At 38.5% G+C, this 20,927-nt stretch overlaps 1 protein-coding gene across 1 annotated transcript; it reads right to left on the bottom strand.

Annotated features, from left to right (window-relative positions):
* Window positions 1-625: 625 nt before the first annotated feature.
* Window positions 626-20,663, bottom strand: il13ra1 (interleukin 13 receptor, alpha 1). The gene is made up of 10 exons (XM_034165120.1): window positions 20,381-20,663; window positions 12,947-13,083; window positions 12,144-12,303; window positions 11,932-12,034; window positions 5,617-5,795; window positions 5,356-5,495; window positions 4,583-4,718; window positions 4,175-4,274; window positions 2,775-2,853; window positions 626-2,680 (listed from the first exon to the last, which is right to left on the bottom strand). Exons 1-10 carry the CDS (start codon window positions 20,436-20,438, stop codon window positions 2,585-2,587), a joined length of 1,188 nt encoding a protein of 395 aa, XP_034021011.1. The 5' UTR covers window positions 20,439-20,663; the 3' UTR covers window positions 626-2,584.
* Window positions 20,664-20,927: the final 264 nt, after the last annotated feature.

Genomic DNA, 20,927 nt, shown 5'->3' with positions numbered 1-20,927 from the left:
ATGGACACAAATCCACACAATGCCAAGGAAAGAATTTTTACCACTGTCTTAATCCTACAAAGGATTTTGTATGAATATAAGCAATATTCCTCACAAATAAAGTGAAGCACTATGCATACTTTCCACATCCACTAAATTATATATATATATATATATATATATATATATATATATATATATATATATATATATACCTGTGGCATGCTCTAATCTCTGTAATAAAATGTTATGGTCAACAGTATCAAAAGCAGCAGTGAGGTCCAACAGGACAAGCACAGAGAATAAGTAGACACACTATGTCAAAAGTTACTAGTCTAGTCTTCTAAAATAAGAGCATTTGTCTCTTAATTTTCTAAGAGAAAAAAAAAAAACTTGCAGTTTCAGGTCCAGATTGAACATTGACAAAGTGGAAACCCAAAACAAGTTCAAAAGCAAGACAGTGCTTCCGAATGTTAAATATTGTAGTTGGTTTTTGTTAGATCTGAGCATATTATGTATTAATATCAGAGCTTCAATGTTGAATTTTAGCCCAAACTTCCAAAACTACTTGTTCTCGACGCAATGTATACGCCACACACACACGCACAAAAAGTGTCAACCATATTAACCCCCTTTAAGTACCGTTACAGACAACCACATCTATTTTATTAGTCATAAATTGGGTATCAGTGTATTACCTCATGACAAACTGACAATGTGACTTGTGTATGTCACTACTCCTCTGTAAAGTGGGAACATATTTCTAATTGTGTCAAGCTCAGTAACAAGATGGGGTACATGTACTGAAGTGCTGTAATGACCCAACCAGGGTGAGAATGGGGTACATAATTCAGGCTTCTACATATTACAATTTCTACATATTTAAAATTTCTGCAATAATGCTCTTTACACTCACAGTGAAAACTAATCTCGACAACATGACATAAATAAAATATAAAAGCCAAAACAATGCTGTGTATAAGTACACACATCCAAGTATCACAATTAATCATCACTTTCACAGGCATTTTTCTTTAGACAAGTCAAGAGATGGATACATGAGCATTTTCAATCATGAAGAAAAATAAACAGTGTGGTACTGCATGGAACACAAACACTGCCCGTGGTGTGGAGCATCGTTGTGAAAGAAAGATGGCGACTATAGCTGGCGCCCCAGAAGGTGGTCTTGGAATCGTAACCTTGAGTCCTGCAAACTCCCTTCCGACATGGTCAGAACAAAACAAGGTAACTGGCAGAAGCACTGAAGCTGGTGAGTACAAGTACTTGCCACCGATTCTTCCTTGATCTGTGGTCAATAAATTGTTTACATGTAGAAAAAAAATAAAAAAAAACAAACACTCAACTGGGAACATCAGTTTTTTTTTGTTTTTTGTGGTTTTTGTGAAACCGTTACTGACGTTAGAACTGAATTAGTGCAAGGCAGGATTCCATCTTATGGAATAAGAAATGTGGCGTAATCTTCTCTAGTTTGGTATTAATGCCCAATCATTTCTATATTTACAGTGATTCTGTAGAAGAAATGAAGATTATGACAGTTCTACTATCCAATCATGTCCAGTTTTCTATACAGAAGACACTCTAGCTATACAGGTGCAGGTTAAGTGGGCTGGACTAAGTTTTTACACCCAAAAGAAAAAACTAATTTTAGCAAACCATCTCTCATTTCCACAGGTGGGAGATTCAACCTATGGCAAAATCTTTACCATCCTGACAGCAGAAAAGAAGTGGTTTTGAAACTATGTCTCAGTTGTTCTGAACGTTTTGATTTGCAACACATGGGCATTATCAAATTTTGAAGTACCTTAAATGGGGAATTACTGAAGGTATGGCAAAAAGATCTCGACATGCTGGCGAGTTTGTGGACCCCAGAAGGTTAATAAAGTTTGAATTGAACACAATTACATGCATATATACAAAAACATACACACAGTATATACAGTGTAATTACAATTCTAGACTGCCTCAAACATAATGGGACATGAGACAATTATTTCCCCTTATTTTCACATCCTAGTTGTAGTCCAGATACGGTGTGTCTCTGCTACAGCAATACAGCTGCTGTGTAACTGGTAAGATAAAATACAAGTTTCGTGCAAATATAAAAATCAGATTCAGGTCACTTTAACTGTGAAGTCAAACACGTTATTTGCGACAAATTTTTGGTCACTGATCATTTCTGCCACTGAAGTTCATGCAAGTCGAAAAAGTTCCTGAAAACAACAATGAATCTGTTGGACATGCAGTAATAAAGAGTTCTTAGCACTGGCCAAAAATGGTCTTTAAAGCATCGCTTTTTTTTTTTTGCATTCACAGAAGCTGTCGAGAGAGCAGCTGTTTTCTAGCTCAAGCAATATGTCCCACCCTACTTCCGATTTGTAAGGCCATGATTGTGTTCATACAATAAACAGGTTAGCTTCTGCTTCCTGAGCAGTCTTGGCAGTGCAAGTACAGAATCCCCGTCTGTATTCCCCAGTGAGCACAGCAGAATCCCAAAAATGGTTCTCAAAGCGAGCTTCAACGGGACAAAATCATCGTGTGAATCCTCAGAGTTGAAGTCCAGCGTGTATGCACGCCACATGTCTCTTCAACGGTTTTGCGCCAATGCATCATTTTTCGTTCCAGGAATAATTGTGAGAACGTCAACATTTTCTGGCAGTGGAACGTACAAATCTTCTGATGCCTGAAAATAAATGGGGGGGGGGGGGACAAATTAAGTGAAGGCAAGGTAACAAGAGAGCAGCCACATTTGCGATTTTCTTGTTTTCGAGATGTACCTGAAGCTCTTTTCCGTTCATCATTCCCTTTAACAGCTCTGAGGGATTTGGTACATCAGGCCAAATATCATTACGGTGCCTGCACAGACACGTCACAACAAGCATGAATGAAGCAAAACTATCCTTTTAGGGCATCATGAGGAAACAAAACACCTCCATGAGAGTGAATTGTAAAGACATGTTTTTCCCCTTCCACATTTTCTCGAGCACTGAGAACCCAAACTGAACCAACGCACTAAATAATCAAACCAAACGTAAGCCAAGCCATGCAGGGGTTTTTCCTTAAGAAGACAACAGGCGTTCAACATTTTTTTATTTTTGATGTGCACCCTGTTTGATAAAAATGCCAACTCAACAACAATAGTCAAATGAAAACCTTGAACTCTCGGTTTCTGATGCTGCAGATAGCAAAAGTTAAATAACTTAATAAATAAATAAAAAACATTTTCACTTAAAATCAGGGGCAACATCATGATGGACTTTTACTGTCAAAGTCAACACTTCTGTGCAACAGTTTGTAGTTTGAAAGCATTTAACTGTTCTCTAAAAATCCAAGGTCTATTTCAGGGGTAGTGCAGAATTACGTACGGTCATGACTGAGCTGTGCTTGATGCAGTTGATTTTGGACTCCATCAGGGATCACCTCTTTTACACTAATCCTGTTTGTGGACAAAATGTTAAGTTTTGACTAAGGATTGGGGCGCACCACATGGTGGGTTTAGGATTGTAATTCTGCCATTTTGCAGATGATATAGTTCTATTAGCTTCAAGATTTGACTTCAGCAGTTCATAGGACCAGTATGTAGGACCTCCAAATCTAAGGCTATGGGACTCTGTCAGAAACTGGATTGCGGCTTCCTGGTTGGAAGCAAACTGCACCCCCAAGTGAATGAGTTATTGCTAAGCTTGAACCTGAGACTGACAGGTGAATTAATGCAGCTTTTGCAGTGAAGAGTCCTGAGAAGTAACTCAAAGAGTCTCATCGAGTATACAAGTGCTTGAAGTGGGTGTCCTTCGTTGATCCACCCTTACAGACAAGATGAGGAAGTCCGACACCCAAATGGAACTCAAGTGCAGAAGCACCACTCTTTCACATGGAGAAAAGTCCATTAAAATGGATCAAGCATCTTATTAGAAAACCCCTTTGACGCCTCCCCCTGAAGAGTCTCCACGAGCTCATGGCAAAACCAAAAACAACACAGATTATGTATTCCTTCCTATCTCAGAAGGCCTTGGAAGCCTCCAGGAGGGGCTGGAGGATGTGGTTCAAGAAAGGGACATCCAGGCAACCTTAGGCTGAACCTGCTGCCTGCACAACCGGAGTAGTGGTGGACAAGGAATAGATGGAAGAATTAAAGTCTTTCCTACCAAAATTACACTATCAGGTTTCCAACACACACCTCCTGAAGCAGAAGCAGGAGACAATGATGCAGGCAGAAAGAATGACGGGGATGATGACAACCGCTACCACTAGAGAACCGTCAGGACGATCATCGGCACCTGTATGGTGAAAGAGGAGACAGATTCCCTGTAAAGTTTCAAAAGACAAACTCAAGCATTCTTCTAAAGTCAGAAGTAACTTTGCAGAACCATGGAAATTGCTAAACCGCCGTTCAAGAGAAAAAATAAACAGAAACCACTGCAACATTCAACGGAAGGCAGAAGCTTCCTATTGCACTTTAAACTTTTCATCATGTTTGTTCTAGTCTAAACACAAATTAGGTGTTATATGTTTGGACATAGTTATCATTTTCCACACACACATACAGTTTCGTATCACAAATAAGTGTCGACGTTATTTTAGTTACCGTAAGAGACGACTTCACTGAAGTCGCTTTGGCCTTTCCCACACGTGTCTGACATCATGACGCCAATTTTGAAGTCATACCGACAGTGTTCCACATAATTCAACATTATCTCCTTGTCTGTAACGTCCTGGCATCCCTAAAAAATGACACAGAGAGAGCAGTCAGACTTTTTAACTTACCAGCCACAAAGAAACTATTTTTTCTCAATGTTTAATAAGCTGTTAAGTAAACTAATTACTGAAGCCGACACACCCATGTGGGTTAATGACAAGAGCGAAGGCTCAGATTTTAAGCTTCCTTACTAAGTTTTCACGTACTGAGCTAAATTTCCATCTAACACTAACAAATGCAGTGGTGACGCTCACAAAAACCTCGGCTTCAGGATGAAAGAAACCAATAAGAAAGCCCATTTCATGCTGCTTGGAATATAAACAACACCTGCTCCAAATTTCCAGTGTGCATTTGATGGCGTTTACATTCTGCAACAATCTCAAAGTTGCGATTTGGATTGATCAGGTGCATCAAACTTTAGTTTATCCTCATTATATGCTCTTTTGATTTGGGGACCTCCATCATAATAACACATTGTTTTTGCATAAAGGCGTCACCAAACCAGGGGGACTGAGTTGCTGTTCTGTCCAACTCACTGCGTTTTAAATAGCGTAAAATTTATGTATTGATTTTCTATATTGCTTTCTTTGATATGTGCTTAAGCATCTATTGATTGTGGATTTTTTCTTCTTTTTTTTTTTTTTAAATGTCAAACAACTCACTTCCAGCTGACCACATTCTGTGAAGCAGAGCCTGTAAATCCAGCATGTACTTTTACAGTTCCAGTTTTCTGGCTGTGTCCAGTTCAGTTTCAGCTTGGGGCCTTCTCTAGTGACTGACAGCTTTGGAGGATGTGGCTTTACTGGAGAAATTGCACAAAATAAATTAATAAATAAAATGTGGTTATTACTTGAAATCATCATAGTAGTAGGGGAGACAGAAAGATAGGGGGGGGGGTAATGACATGCTGAAGCTACACCAACCATGAAAACGAGGTATTCGTTTAAAGGTGCTGCTCCATTCTGCCTGATCCAGAGTTCCATTCAAATGAAGGAGAACGCGATCAGTTAAAAAAGCATCTCTCAGAGAACAACCTTTCTCCCTCCCACTACTGTATGGCTGCTCACACACTTTCAAAGGTTTGTCATTACTGGACAACAGCCTGGAGAAGAAGAAGAAAAAAAAAGAACTGCAGCACAAAAACAGGTACAATTAATGAAAAGAATGAGCAAAGTCCTCTGTGGTCTGGAAGGCACAATATGATGCAATTCCTTCAGTGGCCACCAGATGTCAGGAAAGACCAGAAAATCTGCAGTCTGTGAAACATCCACTAACAGAAGTGCATTTATTGTGATTTTCCAGCACTTGCATATTTACATTCCAGAGAGAGTGAAGCATGAATTCATACTTAGATTAACTGCACTGTTTGCTGCTTTATGACAGCCAGACACACGTTTTGATCTGGCTCAAAACTAAAAAAAAAAAAAAAATACACAGGCAGTTACCCCTAGAGACATTTAACGTATCCAAATGACATTTTTTTTAAATAATAGAAGAGATAAGAATTTGCAGCTGTATATGACAAACAGATCTCGAGCAAGAATGTAAAATAAAATGAAATACACACACACTATATATATATATATATATATATATATATATACATATATATACATATATATATATATATATATATATATATATACATATATATACATATATATATATATATATATATATATATATATATATATATATATGAGACCCACTTGTTGCCTCACTAATTATGGATTACCTGGACGCAACACCATGAAGCTACCGATAGCTGCTAAAAAATATTAACACCATTATCATCCAAATTTACATCGTACAAGAATTTCATTCAATGCAAATATGTCTTCAACAAGCCATATTTTTACAGACATTTGTAATAAAACCCTCGACACAGTAAATGTTTCACAAAATAACAGTTATTCCGAAGGACTGAAACAGTAATTAGATTAACTGTTTCAGCAAATGATTCATTGTTTTAAAATGTTATAACTAGTAAATGAAACTGTTGCTTCTTAAAATTAATCTTCTTTTTTTTTTAAATGCCTAAAAAATACAAACCAACCATTTCAGAAAATAATTCCCTGCTTGGAAAAGCTCAAAACATTAAATAAAACAACTGTTTCAGACAGTGATGCACTGTATTAAAATGCTTGATAGTGGGACAACTGTTTCACAAAACAAATGTTTTTCCCAAAGGACTGCAATGGAAACCGGTGTAATTGTTCAGAAAATTACTCATTGCCTGGCATAGTGGTCTCGCTCGATGCCGAAAAGGCATTCGACCGCGTTGAATGGTCCTATTTGTTTTTTATTTTGCGGCAATTTGGTTTAAGTGAAAATTTTATAAGCTGGATTAGGCTTCTGTATAGCAATCCCTGTTCAGCAGTTCTTACTAATGGTTTGCGGTCCCCAAACTTTGTGTTTTGAGAGGGACTAGGCAGGGCTGCCCCCTCTCCCCCTTACTTTTTGCCCTGGCAGTAGAACCGCTAGCGGAGGTGGTGAGAGCCCGGAAGGACATTTACAGCCTGAGTCTAGGACAAAGACAGCATAAAATCACTTTATATGCTGATGACGTTCTGGTTGTATTGACCCAACCTGAAATATCTGTGCCCTCACTTATCGAGACCATTAACAAATTCAGCGACATCTCAGGTTACAGAATTAATTTTAATAAATCAGAAGTGATGCCACTGGGCACTTTAAAAGAAAAACCTCAGGTCCCTTCTCCATTTCCTTTTAATTGGTCTCCAGAGGGCTTTGTCTATTTAGGGATTAAAATTACACCTGCTTTTGATCAGATGTATAAATGTAATTTCACCTCTCTGTTGGAGCGCATTAAATTGGACTTGGAGAGGTGGAAAACTTTGCCTTTGTCCTGGCTCGGCCGAGTTGCTTTTCTTAAAATGAACATCTTACCCAGGCTATTATATCCAATTCGGATGGTCCCAGTTATTTTTTCACATAAGACTGTTAAGACTTTGAATGGCTGGTTTAGTGTGTTTATATGGGCGGGGAGAAAGCCTCGCCTTAAAATATCTACGTTATGCCTCTCATCTTCAAAGGGGGGGCTTCATCTCCCAGACATAAGAAAGTATCAGCTCAGTGCCCATATCAATCAATCAATCAATCAATTTTTTTTATATAGCGCCAAATCACAACAAACAGTTGCCCCAAGGCGCTTTATATTGTAAGGCAAGGCCATACAATAATTATGTAAAACCCCAACGGTCAAAACGACCCCCTGTGAGCAAGCACTTGGCTACAGTGGGAAGGAAAAACTCCCTTTTAACAGGAAGAAACCTCCAGCAGAACCAGGCTCAGGGAGGGGCAGTCCTCTGCTGGGACTGGTTGGGGCTGAGGGAGAGAACCAGGAAAAAGACATGCTGTGGAGGGGAGCAGAGATCGATCACTAATGATTAAATGCAGAGTGGTGCATACAGAGCAAAAAGAAAAAGAAACAGTGCATCATGGGAACCCCCCAGCAGTCTACGTCTATAGCAGCATAACTAAGGGATGGTTCAGGGTCACCTGATCCAGCCCTAACTATAAGCTTTAGCAAAAAGGAAAGTTTTAAGCCTAATCTTAAAAGTAGAGAGGGTGTCTGTCTCCCTGATCTGAATTGGGAGCTGGTTCCACAGGAGAGGAGCCTGAAAGCTGAAGGCTCTGCCTCCCATTCTACTCTTACAAACCCTAGGAACTACAAGTAAGCCTGCAGTCTGAGAGCGAAGCGCTCTATTGGGGTAATATGGTACTACGAGGTCCCTAAGATAAGATGGGACCTGATTATTCAAAACCTTATAAGTAAGAAGAAGAATTTTAAATTCTATTCTAGAATTAACAGGAAGCCAATGAAGAGAGGCCAATATGGGTGAGATATGCTCTCTCCTTCTAGTCCCCGTCAGTACTCTAGCTGCAGCATTTTGAATTAACTGAAGGCTTTTTAGGGAACTTTTAGGACAACCTGATAATAATGAATTACAATAGTCCAGCCTAGAGGAAATAAATGCATGAATTAGTTTTTCAGCATCACTCTGAGACAAGACCTTTCTGATTTTAGAGATATTGCGTAAATGCAAAAAAGCAGTCCTACATATTTGTTTAATATGCACTTTGAATGACATATCCTGATCAAAAATGACTCCAAGATTTCTCACAGTATTACTAGAGGTCAGGGTAATGCCATCCAGAGTAAGGATCTGGTTAGACACCATGTTTCTAAGATTTGTGGGGCCAAGTACAATAACTTCAGTTTTATCTGAGTTTAAAAGCAGGAAATTAGAGGTCATCCATGTCTTTATGTCTGTAAGACAATCCTGCAGTTTAGCTAATTGGTGTGTGTCCTCTGGCTTCATGGATAGATAAAGCTGGGTATCATCTGCGTAACAATGAAAATTTAAGCAATACCGTCTAATAATACTGCCTAAGGGAAGCATGTATAAAGTGAATAAAATTGGTCCTAGCACAGAACCTTGTGGAACTCCATAATTGACTTTAGTCTGTGAAGAAGATTCCCCATTTACATGAACAAATTGTAATCTATTAGACAAATATGATTCAAACCACCGCAGCGCAGTGCCTTTAATACCTATGGCATGCTCTAATCTCTGTAATAAAATTTTATGGTCAACAGTATCAAAAGCAGCACTGAGATCTAACAGAACAAGCACAGAGATGAGTCCACTGTCCGAGGCCATAAGAAGATCATTTGTAACCTTCACTAATGCTGTTTCTGTACTATGATGAATTCTAAAACCTGACTGAAACTCTTCAAATAGACCATTCCTCTGCAGATGATCAGTTAGCTGTTTTACAACTACCCTTTCAAGAATTTTTGAGAGAAAAGGAAGGTTGGAGATTGGCCTATAATTAGCTAAGATAGCTGGGTCAAGTGATGGCTTTTTAAGTAATGGTTTAATTACTGCCACCTTAAAAGCCTGTGGTACATAGCCAACTAACAAAGATAGATTGATCATATTTAAGATCGAAGCATTAAATAATGGTAGGGCTTCCTTGAGCAGCCTGGTAGGAATGGGGTCTAATAAACATGTTGATGGTTTGGATGAAGTAACTAATGAGAATAACTCAGACAGAACAATCGGAGAGAAAGAGTCTAACCAAATACCGGCATCACTGAAAGCAGCCAAAGATAACGATACGTCTTTGGGATGGTTATGAGTAATTTTTTCTCTAATAGTTAAAATTTTGTTAGCAAAGAAAGTCATGAAGTCATTACTAGTTAAAGTTAATGGAATACTCAGCTCAATAGAGCTCTGACTCTTTGTCAGCCTGGCTACAGTGCTGAAAAGAAACCTAGGGTTGTTCTTATTTTCTTCAATTAGTGATGAGTAGAAAGATGTCCTAGCTTTACGAAGGGCTTTTTTATAGAGCAACAGACTCTTTTTCCAGGCTAAGTGAAGATCTTCTAAATTAGTGAGACGCCATTTCCTCTCCAACTTACGGGTTATCTGCTTTAAGCTACGAGTATGTGTGTAGCGGCAGACTGGGTGGAAGAACCTGTTTCTCTCTGGCTTGATATAGAAAGTTCCGTGTCCAACCTCCCTCTGAAAAATTTACTATTCCTGAAAAAAGGTAAAATTCTAAAAATATTCTGTAGTAACCCTCTCACTTTATGTACTGTCAGAGCTTGGCAAATAATTCAAAAGATGGAGGGTAGGTCTCACTTTAACATCTCTCTTCACTCCGTTATGTGGCAATCCCCTTTTCTGGCCTGGGACTTTGGACTCTGGTTTTCCTGTGTGGGCAGAAAAAGGTATCTCTACCCTTTCTGATTTGATGGATGGATCAAATCTAATGTCCTTCGACCAGTTAGTAAATAAATATGGAATTCACAGACGTGACTTTTTTCAGTACCTGCAAGTGAGAGATTATATGTTAAAGAACACAACTATACTTGGCAACCAAACTGTCACTGATTGTGAAAAACAACTATTTCAGCCTAAACTTAAAAGCTCTATTAAGACTTGCTATGGTTTATTAAGAGAATATGAAGGCTCAGATTTGACTCATTTGAAGGGGACATGGGAGAGGGAGCTAGCTTTGGTGATCAGTGACGAGGCCTGGAATGAAACTTGGGAGAACGCAGGGTCTTTGAGTGTTTGTAATAGGGTAAAAGCAATGCAACTTAAGACTTTGCATCGTGTTGATATATCTCCTTCTCAGCGTCACAGATTTAATTCAGACCTTTTTTTCCGCTCTGCCCTAAGTGTAAAACAGAGGTGGGTAACCTCACTCACTGTCTTTGGTCCTGTAGGAAAATACAACAATTTTGGTTTAGTATAAAAGGTGAATTGGACAAGATCCTTTCTATTATTACTGAATGTAACCCATTGTATATGTTGCTGGGAATGACAAATAATAACATTAAGAAGAAATGTGAAAGACAACTTTACATGATGCTTACTTTCTGTGCTAGGAAATGTGTCCTCTCGAACTGGATTATAGACAAAGCCCCATCAAGAACACAGTGGCAGCGGACTGTTCTTGAATATATTTCATTGGACTTTCTAACGAGTAAGCTACATAATAGGGAAGATGCGTTCTATAAAATATGGGACCCTTATTTGCGGTATGTTGCTCTGGATTTGGCAGCTATTTTTTCATGGGGCTTTCTGTGATGTACAAAGGTCATTTCATCAATAGTGGAATGCCCATGATTCTTTTTTAAATTGTATCTTTTTTTTTCTTTTTTTTTATGAGTTTTGTATTTTTGATTTTGAGCTGGGGTGTTGTTGTTGTTGTTATTATATATTTGGTTCTGTTTTTGTTTTGTGTTTGTGGTAAAAAAAAAAAAAAAAAAAAAACTCATTGTTTTGAAAACCTAGAAACACTAATGAATCAGTGTTTTGAAACAAACCCCAAATCAAACTGTTTTGGAAAATGATTATCTGCCTCTCGAAAAGCTCAAAATCTTGAATGAAACAATTGCTTCAGTCACTGATCCACTACCTCAAAATGACTGATACAGTAAAGGGACCAACAAATTCACAAAACAATGGTTTTTCAAAGGATTGAAACAGTGAATGAAGCAATTATTGCTTTACAATTTTGCAAAAAAAAAAAAAAAAAAAAAAAAAGACTATGCTATGGTGGCGGCATCTAGTAGACAGTGGCCCCACTCAAAATTACTTTCTGGCTCCTTTGGTAAATACAACAAGAAGTTGTAACAGGATTTTGCTGAATTAAGAATGGCAACATTTTCGTTTGACAGCAAATTGAGATCGCACCTGTAGCTGAGTTTCAGATCCAGAGAAGGATTCACTGGGATCCAGGAACAGTTTAAGTCCACAGAGGAATAGAGGACACATTCAATATGCTTCACCGCTTCAGCTGCACAATAACACAGTGTGTCATTAATAAAGGTATTGCAACTAAAATATGAATGAAGCTATATAAATCGTCATTACGAGTAAAACAACCAAAGTCGATGATTTCTCACCGAGCCTTTTTGGACGGACGATTATGGTCTCCTCTTGGCTGTCTAACCAGGAGCTACAGTTTTCCACTGTGCTTTTAACTCTGTACGTCCAGACAGCAGCTTCATTCCCCTCTGTTGTCCAAATGTCTTGATAAGATGGGGTGTGGAGTAATTTTGGCTCCTGGAGAGAAACAGTTTCAGCAAGCTACTGTAACTTCAAAAATTCTACTGTGTAAAAATCATAATAAAAATATATATATATTTGCATTGCTCACAAAAGCTAAAACTAGAAAAACATACATATTCCTGAAAATGGTATTCAACAGCGTTAACAGAAAAATGTATTCTCTACTATTCCAGCAATCACTTAAAAATCACAAAAAACTAAAAAATGAGGGGCGGGAGGAGGCCAAAGTTTTACTGACTCCTGTTTGTGAAATGTGAAGGTTTTTCTATTTAATCTGACAGAAGCCATTTTTAATCAATCTGACTGGAATCATATTTTTTTAAATGCCTTAATGTTCTTCCCAAGTGCAGGACCAACAGATTGAAAAACTTCTTTGTCCCTCAAGCCATCAGATTGAACAACTCCTCACTCAGGAGGAGGAGGAGTAACAGGAAGACAGAGGACGGGAATGAGAGGAAAAGTCGTAGCCAGTAAACCAGTACTAATACTTTGTGTACTTCTTGCCCTGTGTTCTGCTATACAATGCTGCTGGGACCTCAATTTCCCTGAGGGAGTCTTCCCAAGGGATCAATAAAGTTCTATCTAATCTAATCTCAATACAATACTTTATATGAGAGTTCAAAAAAATGTTTCTTACCAAGTCTGGTTGGACCATTAGGTATTTAATTTGACATGAGTCTGGGAGACCACTGGGTTTCTTCAAGGACCAGGTTATATACACGGTAAACTCATCGCGCCAAACATATAATGGGTTCGCTGGCGAAGGAAGACGAGCTGCAAAATAAGAATTTTTTTTTTCCATATGTTCAGTCTTACAAAAGCAAATGTCAGATATCTTACAGTTCAGCTAGCTGCTGTCTGTGCCTCACACAGAACAATCGCTGGTTAGCAATCGCTTTGATTGTTTGCATGAGTTAACCGTGAGACATGAACTCAGAACCTTGGATGTGTAAGTACTACTTTGCTGATATACATAAAATACATTATCAGTCATTGAGCCAGCACACGTTCCTGCATCACTGTGGACAAATAAAGGCCTGTTTCCTGTTTTGGCAAGGCATTTTTGGCTGTAGGTCTGAACTGCAGTTGACCCAAACAAATCCAAATTGAAGGGATGACGCTCACACATTGATACGAGATTCAAAGGCATCTCTCCAACGGTTGTCCACAGCTGTGACACTGAGGTATCCATCTTGCTACTTTTCAATCAGAGCAATTCTAATGTAAACCTGTGGACCGATAATGGCACCAGTGCTAAAAACACCAGGCGCTTGATGAACGTTGCTGAACTTGAGAAGACACGGACACCTATTCTATGTTCTGCATTCTTTAGTAAAGCAAAAGCAAGGCTGTATGACCACAGGATCAAGAATCCAAAAGTATTTACCAACATTTTCTGAGCTAGCAGCCAGTGACAATGTGGAATCTGATGTTTTTGCAATCACTGAGGGCTTCGTTTGCAGCAAGTACGGGGACCATGGCCAGAATTATATGAACATCTACCCTTTAAGAAGCTATATGCACAGACAGCAAAATCAAATCCACTGATTCATGTTGCCTGCCTCCTTGATGAGATGTCTTCTGAAGAGAAGGACACATCCAGGTTGGACAAACTCATCAGGCAGGTTGGCTCTGTGGTTAGCATGAAAGTGCAGGACCAACAGACTGAAAAAACTCCGTGGTCCCTCAGGCTGTACAAGTCCTCACTCGGAGGATAAAAGGAGTAACAGGAATACAGAGGATGGGAAGGAGAGGAGCAGTAGTAGTCAATAGCAAGCAGTATTTCTGCCATTTATATTTGTATTTACATTTTGCAAATTGTTTGTTACTTTTGATACTCTGTGTTCTTCTTAACCTGTGTGCTGCTATACAATGCTGCTGGAACCTCAATTTCCTCGAGAGTCTTCCCAAGGGATCATCAATAAAGACTACAAAGAATATGAGTCAGTTTCCAGTTTAAAAACTCAGTGTATATTTTACCGTTACAGAAAACGGACTCATTATTTGATGAGGAACTGAATTTTGCCTGTATCTTATGACTTCTGCGAATGGAAGTTATTGCGCTACAGTGCAATTTTGGCAGTTTGTGACATGGACCTTTACCCTTAGGTAAAGTATTTACTATGACTGACCTAGTGGCTCTAAAAATGCGCAATGACATTCGTTTAATGTCAACATTGCAGTTAACTTCACTTATTCCTTGAGATTGAGTAGCTGGAGTTTAATATGTCAAATAATATAATTTTCAAAAAGTTGAAGAAGAAGGGAGATATTCGCAATTTTATATCAGATCTCTTACTCATTTTTCCTATTAAATAATACATTTGAAGCTCATTTTCTCATTTATTTCTGAATATTGTGAATTTTTTAAATGCACAGATTTCACCTTTGGCTTTGATCCATGACCTTGTCCAAAACTCGGCCCACACAAGAATAGACTTTTCGACCTAAATCTCCTACATTCTCCCATGATGTCATAAAGGTACTCAAGAAAATATCTTGTATATTATAAAGAGCTATTATAACTAATATAACTATAAAACCGTTTTAATGTAGAAGCCGTGGAAGCTGCACTGCAGAGATTTATATCGCTGCAGCTCCTCAGAAAAGTTGGTTAAAGCTGTGGTTTTGAAAAATGTTCAACAGCTGAGTCTTTTTTTCCCCCAAGCTTATTAAATGTGAATACTTTCTATCTTCATTTACTCATGTCTTTACTCCAAACTCCATTTCTTTATTTTATCAAGGTCGCAGTGAGATTTAAGATCTTATTTCCAGATCTGACAGTAAATGGGCTGGAGGCAAAATGAGATATTTGAAGGCATTAACTTGGGGTCTGGAAAACAACTTATTGATCAACATTTTTTCACCATTTTCTGACATACAATGGACGTAATAATTATTATTTTCGTAAACGAAACGAAAATAATTAGGGCTGGGCAACGTTAACGCGCTAACGTTGCGTTAATTATTGAGGTCATTATCGCCGACAATTTTGTTCCTCCCCTTAACGCTGTGGTTTTTTTGTTTTTTTAGCCTTATGACTGTTGCTCGTTGCCTTTTATTTTGAAAGCGTCAGTCGGGGGCGAGTTTATGCTGCTGCTTCCTGCTGATAGCTCAGTTCACACAGAAAACGACACGAGGATCGAGAAAAGTACAGGCTATGCAATGCACAACAAAACAAAATGCAGAAAAATGCCGAACTTTTGAATGGACATTTTCGGTACAAAGTTCTACAGGTTCAGACCGATGCAGCTGCATCGGTCCAATTTTTTTTACGCATTGTTCGTCATCGGTAAAAAAAAAAAAAAAAAAATCTTGAATAATCTCGAATAGCCGAACGTGTCCCCGCGGTGAACACAGCTTTTCGGTGGTTTTCATGTCAACCTATAGTCTGTAAATTATACGGATTTTTCCGAGTTTCAGAGTCATACAGAGAAGTTTCAGAAGAAGTCAGTTTCAGCATTTTATCCGGATATTCCACTGTTAAAGGAGATTTTTTTTAATGAAAGACGTGCGGACGGGTCCGCGTGTCGGGACGCAGCCAGCGCGGTGCGGCGGCACAGGAAAAACACCTCCGTGTTGATAACCATTTGTAAAATCCAGGCGGCTTTTGATGGCTTTCAGTGGAGTGAATATCTGAGAAATTGTTTAACAGTTAGGCATGTTCCAACTTGTCCTTAAAGCTTCCAACAGAGGTGTTTTTCCTGTGGCGGAGCGTCGCGGCGGCTGCGAGCCGACACTGCAATCCGTCCGCACGTCTTTCAATTAAAAAATCTCCTTTAACAGTGGAATATCCGGATAAAATGCTGAAACCGACTTCTTCTGAAACTTCTCTGTTCTCTCACAATGTCCTGGATCAATAGAGCCTGAAATGTGGAGGTTTTCAGCTTGAAACAGGCTGACGACGGTGCGTGGGAGCGCTGCGCGACGTCCCACTCTGTGGGAAGTCCTTAAAGCGACAGTATCACCTCAAAATCTCTCATCAGCCATTAAAATTTTCACCGAAAACCAGCTTAATTTTTCGAACCGTGTCCACTTTGATGTGTCTCACAGGTTTAGAAAAAATTCTGATCAAACAAAGCGCCAGTCTCTCAGCAACTTCTCAGACAAAGGAATTCCGACGAGGGGCTGGACGACTCCTCCCACAAGGAGTGCTCACAGGCGGATAACATCACCGACAGGCGTGGAAAAACTCACGCATGCGCACGAGGGTTCAAGCATGTTTGACGTAAAAACATATGAATGAAATCCGTATAGTTTTTGAAAAAAATAAAAAGGACCTATACTTTGACAGCCCTCGTGTACACACACACACATATATATATATATATATATGGCACACACTTTAACGTAAATATGCCCGTTTTAGCATAATACTAATTTCCATCCGTAGTCTCCAGACATAAAATATAAAACACAGAGCATTTAACAAGCATAAAAACATTGATAATTTACAATATAATACACTGTCATATTTTAATATAACCCAGAGCCATATAAAGGAGGAGTTATCTGTTCCGGTCAAGATGGAGGTTAAAATGCTGTTGTCTCAATATAAAGTGCAGGAAAGTACCGAGGTAGAATTCAGTTGTAGGTATGTACAGGTACAGTCAGTTTTATTATAAGATGCTGAATTAAAGTGCTTTGTCGCGATAGTAAAGTGCTCGATACAGCTGCAGTATCTCTTTAAAGTGCTGGTGTGCATAAGCTTACCTATGTGTTGTTGTGTGCGTGTATATGAAACTATATTGCTTTCGCATGTCTTTAACTCGTAATGATTACAGGTTTGGTTATCTTTCAGCCATGTTTTAAGCTGTGTCTTGAATAAAGCAAATGTGGGGCTGAACCTGATTGTCATTGGCAGAGTATTCCATGTGCTATTGCCCCTAATAGAGAGTACATTTTGAGCAAAGACAGTTTTTCAAAATTTGATCTCGCAATCACACCTAGCGGAGGATCTGGTGTTAATTTCGTTGTTACTTTTCCTGTTAATATAGTTCCTCAGAGGGGGTGGGGCCAAATTGTGTAGGGACCTGTACACAGCACAACACATTTTAAATAGCATGAAATTGTCAAAACTTAAAAGCTTATATTTTTCTAAGAGTGGATGGTGATGAGAAATCTTTTTTTTTTTTTGGTCCAATATTTTTATGGCTTTTTTGTACAATTGTTCTACTGGTTTCAGTACAGTTGTTCCTGCAAAGGACCATGTTGTAATGCAATACTCTATATGTGACATGAAGTGTAAGTAAGATTTGGCCGCATCTATTGTAATAAACATATCTTATGTTTAAAATTAGATCGATTGAACTTTACAGTGTGATTTACCTTTTTGATATGTTTTTTGAATGTAAGATTTGGGTCTAATGTCACTCAGAGATATTTGAATTGGTTCACAAGCACAGTTCTTCCCCTTCCAAGAAAACATGGGATCTGACTAGCTTAATTGGTCTTTTGGTGAACATCATACATACAGTTTTTTGGTGTTCAGCAGAAGACAATTTTTATGTAGTCATTTGTGTATTTTACATAGTGCATTTGTGAGGTCTACAGGTCTTTTCCCTGGGTAAAGATTACTGCGTCATCTGCATACATTTGCATATTTAGTTCAGAGCACACATCGGGGAGATCATTTCTATACAGAAAGAATAATAGAGGGGCTAATATTGAGCCTTGTGGAAGACCAACATAACTAGGGAGATACGAGGATGTGGCACCATCCAAAACAACACGCTGCTTTCTGTTCGAAAAATAGGATTGAAACCATTGAATAGTATCCTCTGAAAAATTAAATATGAATTGTAAAAATTGAGATATTGAATTAAGGATTCTGCATATTAATACATGGACTGGTTGAGCGCCCTTGAACTTCACTGTGCTGAGGGGACTGGCACTATATAAGTTATTGTATAGTATTTTTATGAATGGTGTTCTTTGTTTTTTAGGCAAAGAAGGAGGATGAAAGAATTGGTACTGGTGTTAATGCTGACTCAGATGCTGGGGTGGATGAAGCCATGGGCGACGATGTGGATGCCGATGCCATGGGCGACGATGTGGATGCCAATGCCATGGGCCATTGTGTAGTGAATGATGACGCCATGGACGGCAGTGCCATGAGTGATGATGCCACAATTAGTCATGGGTCAGATGAGAAGTGATTCATTTTATACTGAGAACTTATGCCTCCCCCCTGTAAGGTGCGGGGGAGACATGAAATAAGTGCCCAGTTTTCCTTGCACAACTTTTTTCCTGGATGCCATGATCATCAACTTGACTGGACTGACGCCATGTTTGTTTTGATCCACCTTTGTGATCCACCCACCATTGTGGGAACAAATCAAAAGCTGTGTTCACCACGGGGACACGTTCGGCACTATTCAGGATTATTTGAGTTTTTTTTTTTTTTTAACCGATGACGAACAATGCGTAAAAAAAAAATCTGACCGATGCAACTACATCGGTCCAAACCGGTCTGGATCCGGGACTGATGTTGCTGCTTTAAAGGGTGAGCGGTGGAGACATCTTCAGTTTTTGTTTAACGTTGACCCTTCTAGTTCATTTTATACTGAGAACTTATCCATGGCTTAATGCTATTGTAACTGTAATAATACTGGATGATGTCACCTGGCTTAGTACCTGAGAGATTGGAGTGTATTTTACCTGTTTCTGTGACTGTATTATTTTATATTTATTTATGTAAGGTAAATTATTCTATTGAAGTTTTATTGCACTGAAGTCACTGATTGAGAAAAGAAATTTCATTTTCTAGTGTATACAATTGCACAGTGAAAATAACAACAAAATTTTTTAACCTTAGTCATGGGTCACACATCACGGATGAGAACTGATCCCTGGCTTAATGCTGTTGTAATTGTAATAATACTGGAGGGCGGATGAGAACTAATCAAGTTACTGAGAACTTGTCCATGGCTTAATGCATTGCTATTGTAATAATACTTCTAAAGTAATAAACTTGCAATTTACAGACTCATGCAGTGTTCACAGTGTTCGTTCGTGTTGGGGGACATTGCAACAACGTTGCAGCAATGTTGTCACAACCTCCTGAGAACGTTCTAGGTTGGTTGGTTGGCAACGTTCTTGGCAACATCCCTGGAACGTTCTGGAGAGTCTACAAATGAACGTTCCTACAACGTTGTGATGCAACGTTACTGCCACTTTGATGTAACGTTCAGGCAACGTTCCATTGTTAGCTGGGATATTTATTTACTTTAAGACTCAATAAAATGTTCAATTTCAGTTCAATTTAATCGGCTTATAAAGTGCCAAATCACAACAAAATCTAAAAATACTAAAACAAATACATCACAATTGTACACATATCAAATTGTGGTATGTGTACAACTGTGACGTATTTGTTTTAGTACATTTAGTCATGGACATGATTATTATTTTGATATGAAACAGGATAACAAATGACCTGCCAGTGGTTTTATATTTGATTTCATTAGTGTGTTTCAGTTGAAATTTACATTTTCAAATTTATGCAATGTTCATTTACATTTTCAAATAAAACTGCTTTTAAGCGGCTTTTGAATTCATTTTTGGGTTTCACATATACCATGCGATTAATCATGATTAATCACAGAAAGTCATTGAGTTAATGCGATTAAGATTTTTTGTTTGCCCACCCCTAAAAAGAATAGATTTAATGAATCTGTCAAAGGTTTAAAATGGTGTTTGATGAATGGGTGGGAATTAAATAGCACAAATAAATCAGAAATATTTTTGAGAAAAGATAACTTTGAAATGAAAAAAAAAAAGTTAATTATCATTTCGAAAATAAAAGTAATCCAATATGACTGCTGCTGCTGCTACTACTACTACTACTACTACTACTACTACTACTACTAAGAAGAAGAAAATGATAGAATTGGAGTTAAAATATTTTCTTAAACAAAATAGAGCCAAAAAAAAAAAAAAAAAAAAAAACAAGCAAACACACGCCAAAAAAACCCCCAAAAAACAAAACAGCACAAAATAAAAGCCAACTCTCACTGGAGTTAATGGACACTTTATAGCAATAAAATTCAGCACGTTCAGATAATTGTACCTGCATTACAGACGGATATCGCGCTGATCGCCACCGTCCAAAAGTCCCACGAAATCATTTTTCGTCTCCAAGCGATTATTTCAGACGAAAGTGCGGCTGAGTCCCGCGTCACTCTTCCCAAACTTCCAGTAAACTCGCTGTGAAATTGTATCTTTAGCCGAGAGTCCAACACTTATTTTTAGCCTAACACTCCCCGCTGAAGCAGAATGCGTGGGATTTTAAAAACAATAGAAGGAAATTAAGGGACAACATCAGAGACACCAACTTTAATGCCTTTAACAGGATCGGCAGGGGCGGGGCCGAAAGTGTCGGCGCGCGAAAGGGGGCGGGGCCAGAGAGGTAGTTTTACCATTTTTTTTTTTTTTTTTTTACACAACGTGAGATATGGTTAAAACTGGATGAACACTAGATCAGATCAAGAACACCCTGCAGATTAACTGAAATTAAATAAATACATTTTCTATTTAAAGTAGGTGCTCAAAATTCACACTGATGCCAGCATTTTTGGTGCCCCTTGCCCAAAAGACCTTAGTCAGTTTTCTGTTGG

This window comes from Thalassophryne amazonica, chromosome 23 (assembly GCF_902500255.1).
Source record: "Thalassophryne amazonica chromosome 23, fThaAma1.1, whole genome shotgun sequence".
Taxonomy (NCBI): domain Eukaryota; kingdom Metazoa; phylum Chordata; class Actinopteri; order Batrachoidiformes; family Batrachoididae; genus Thalassophryne; species Thalassophryne amazonica.
This window is presented reverse-complemented; position numbering and strand designations above follow the sequence as displayed.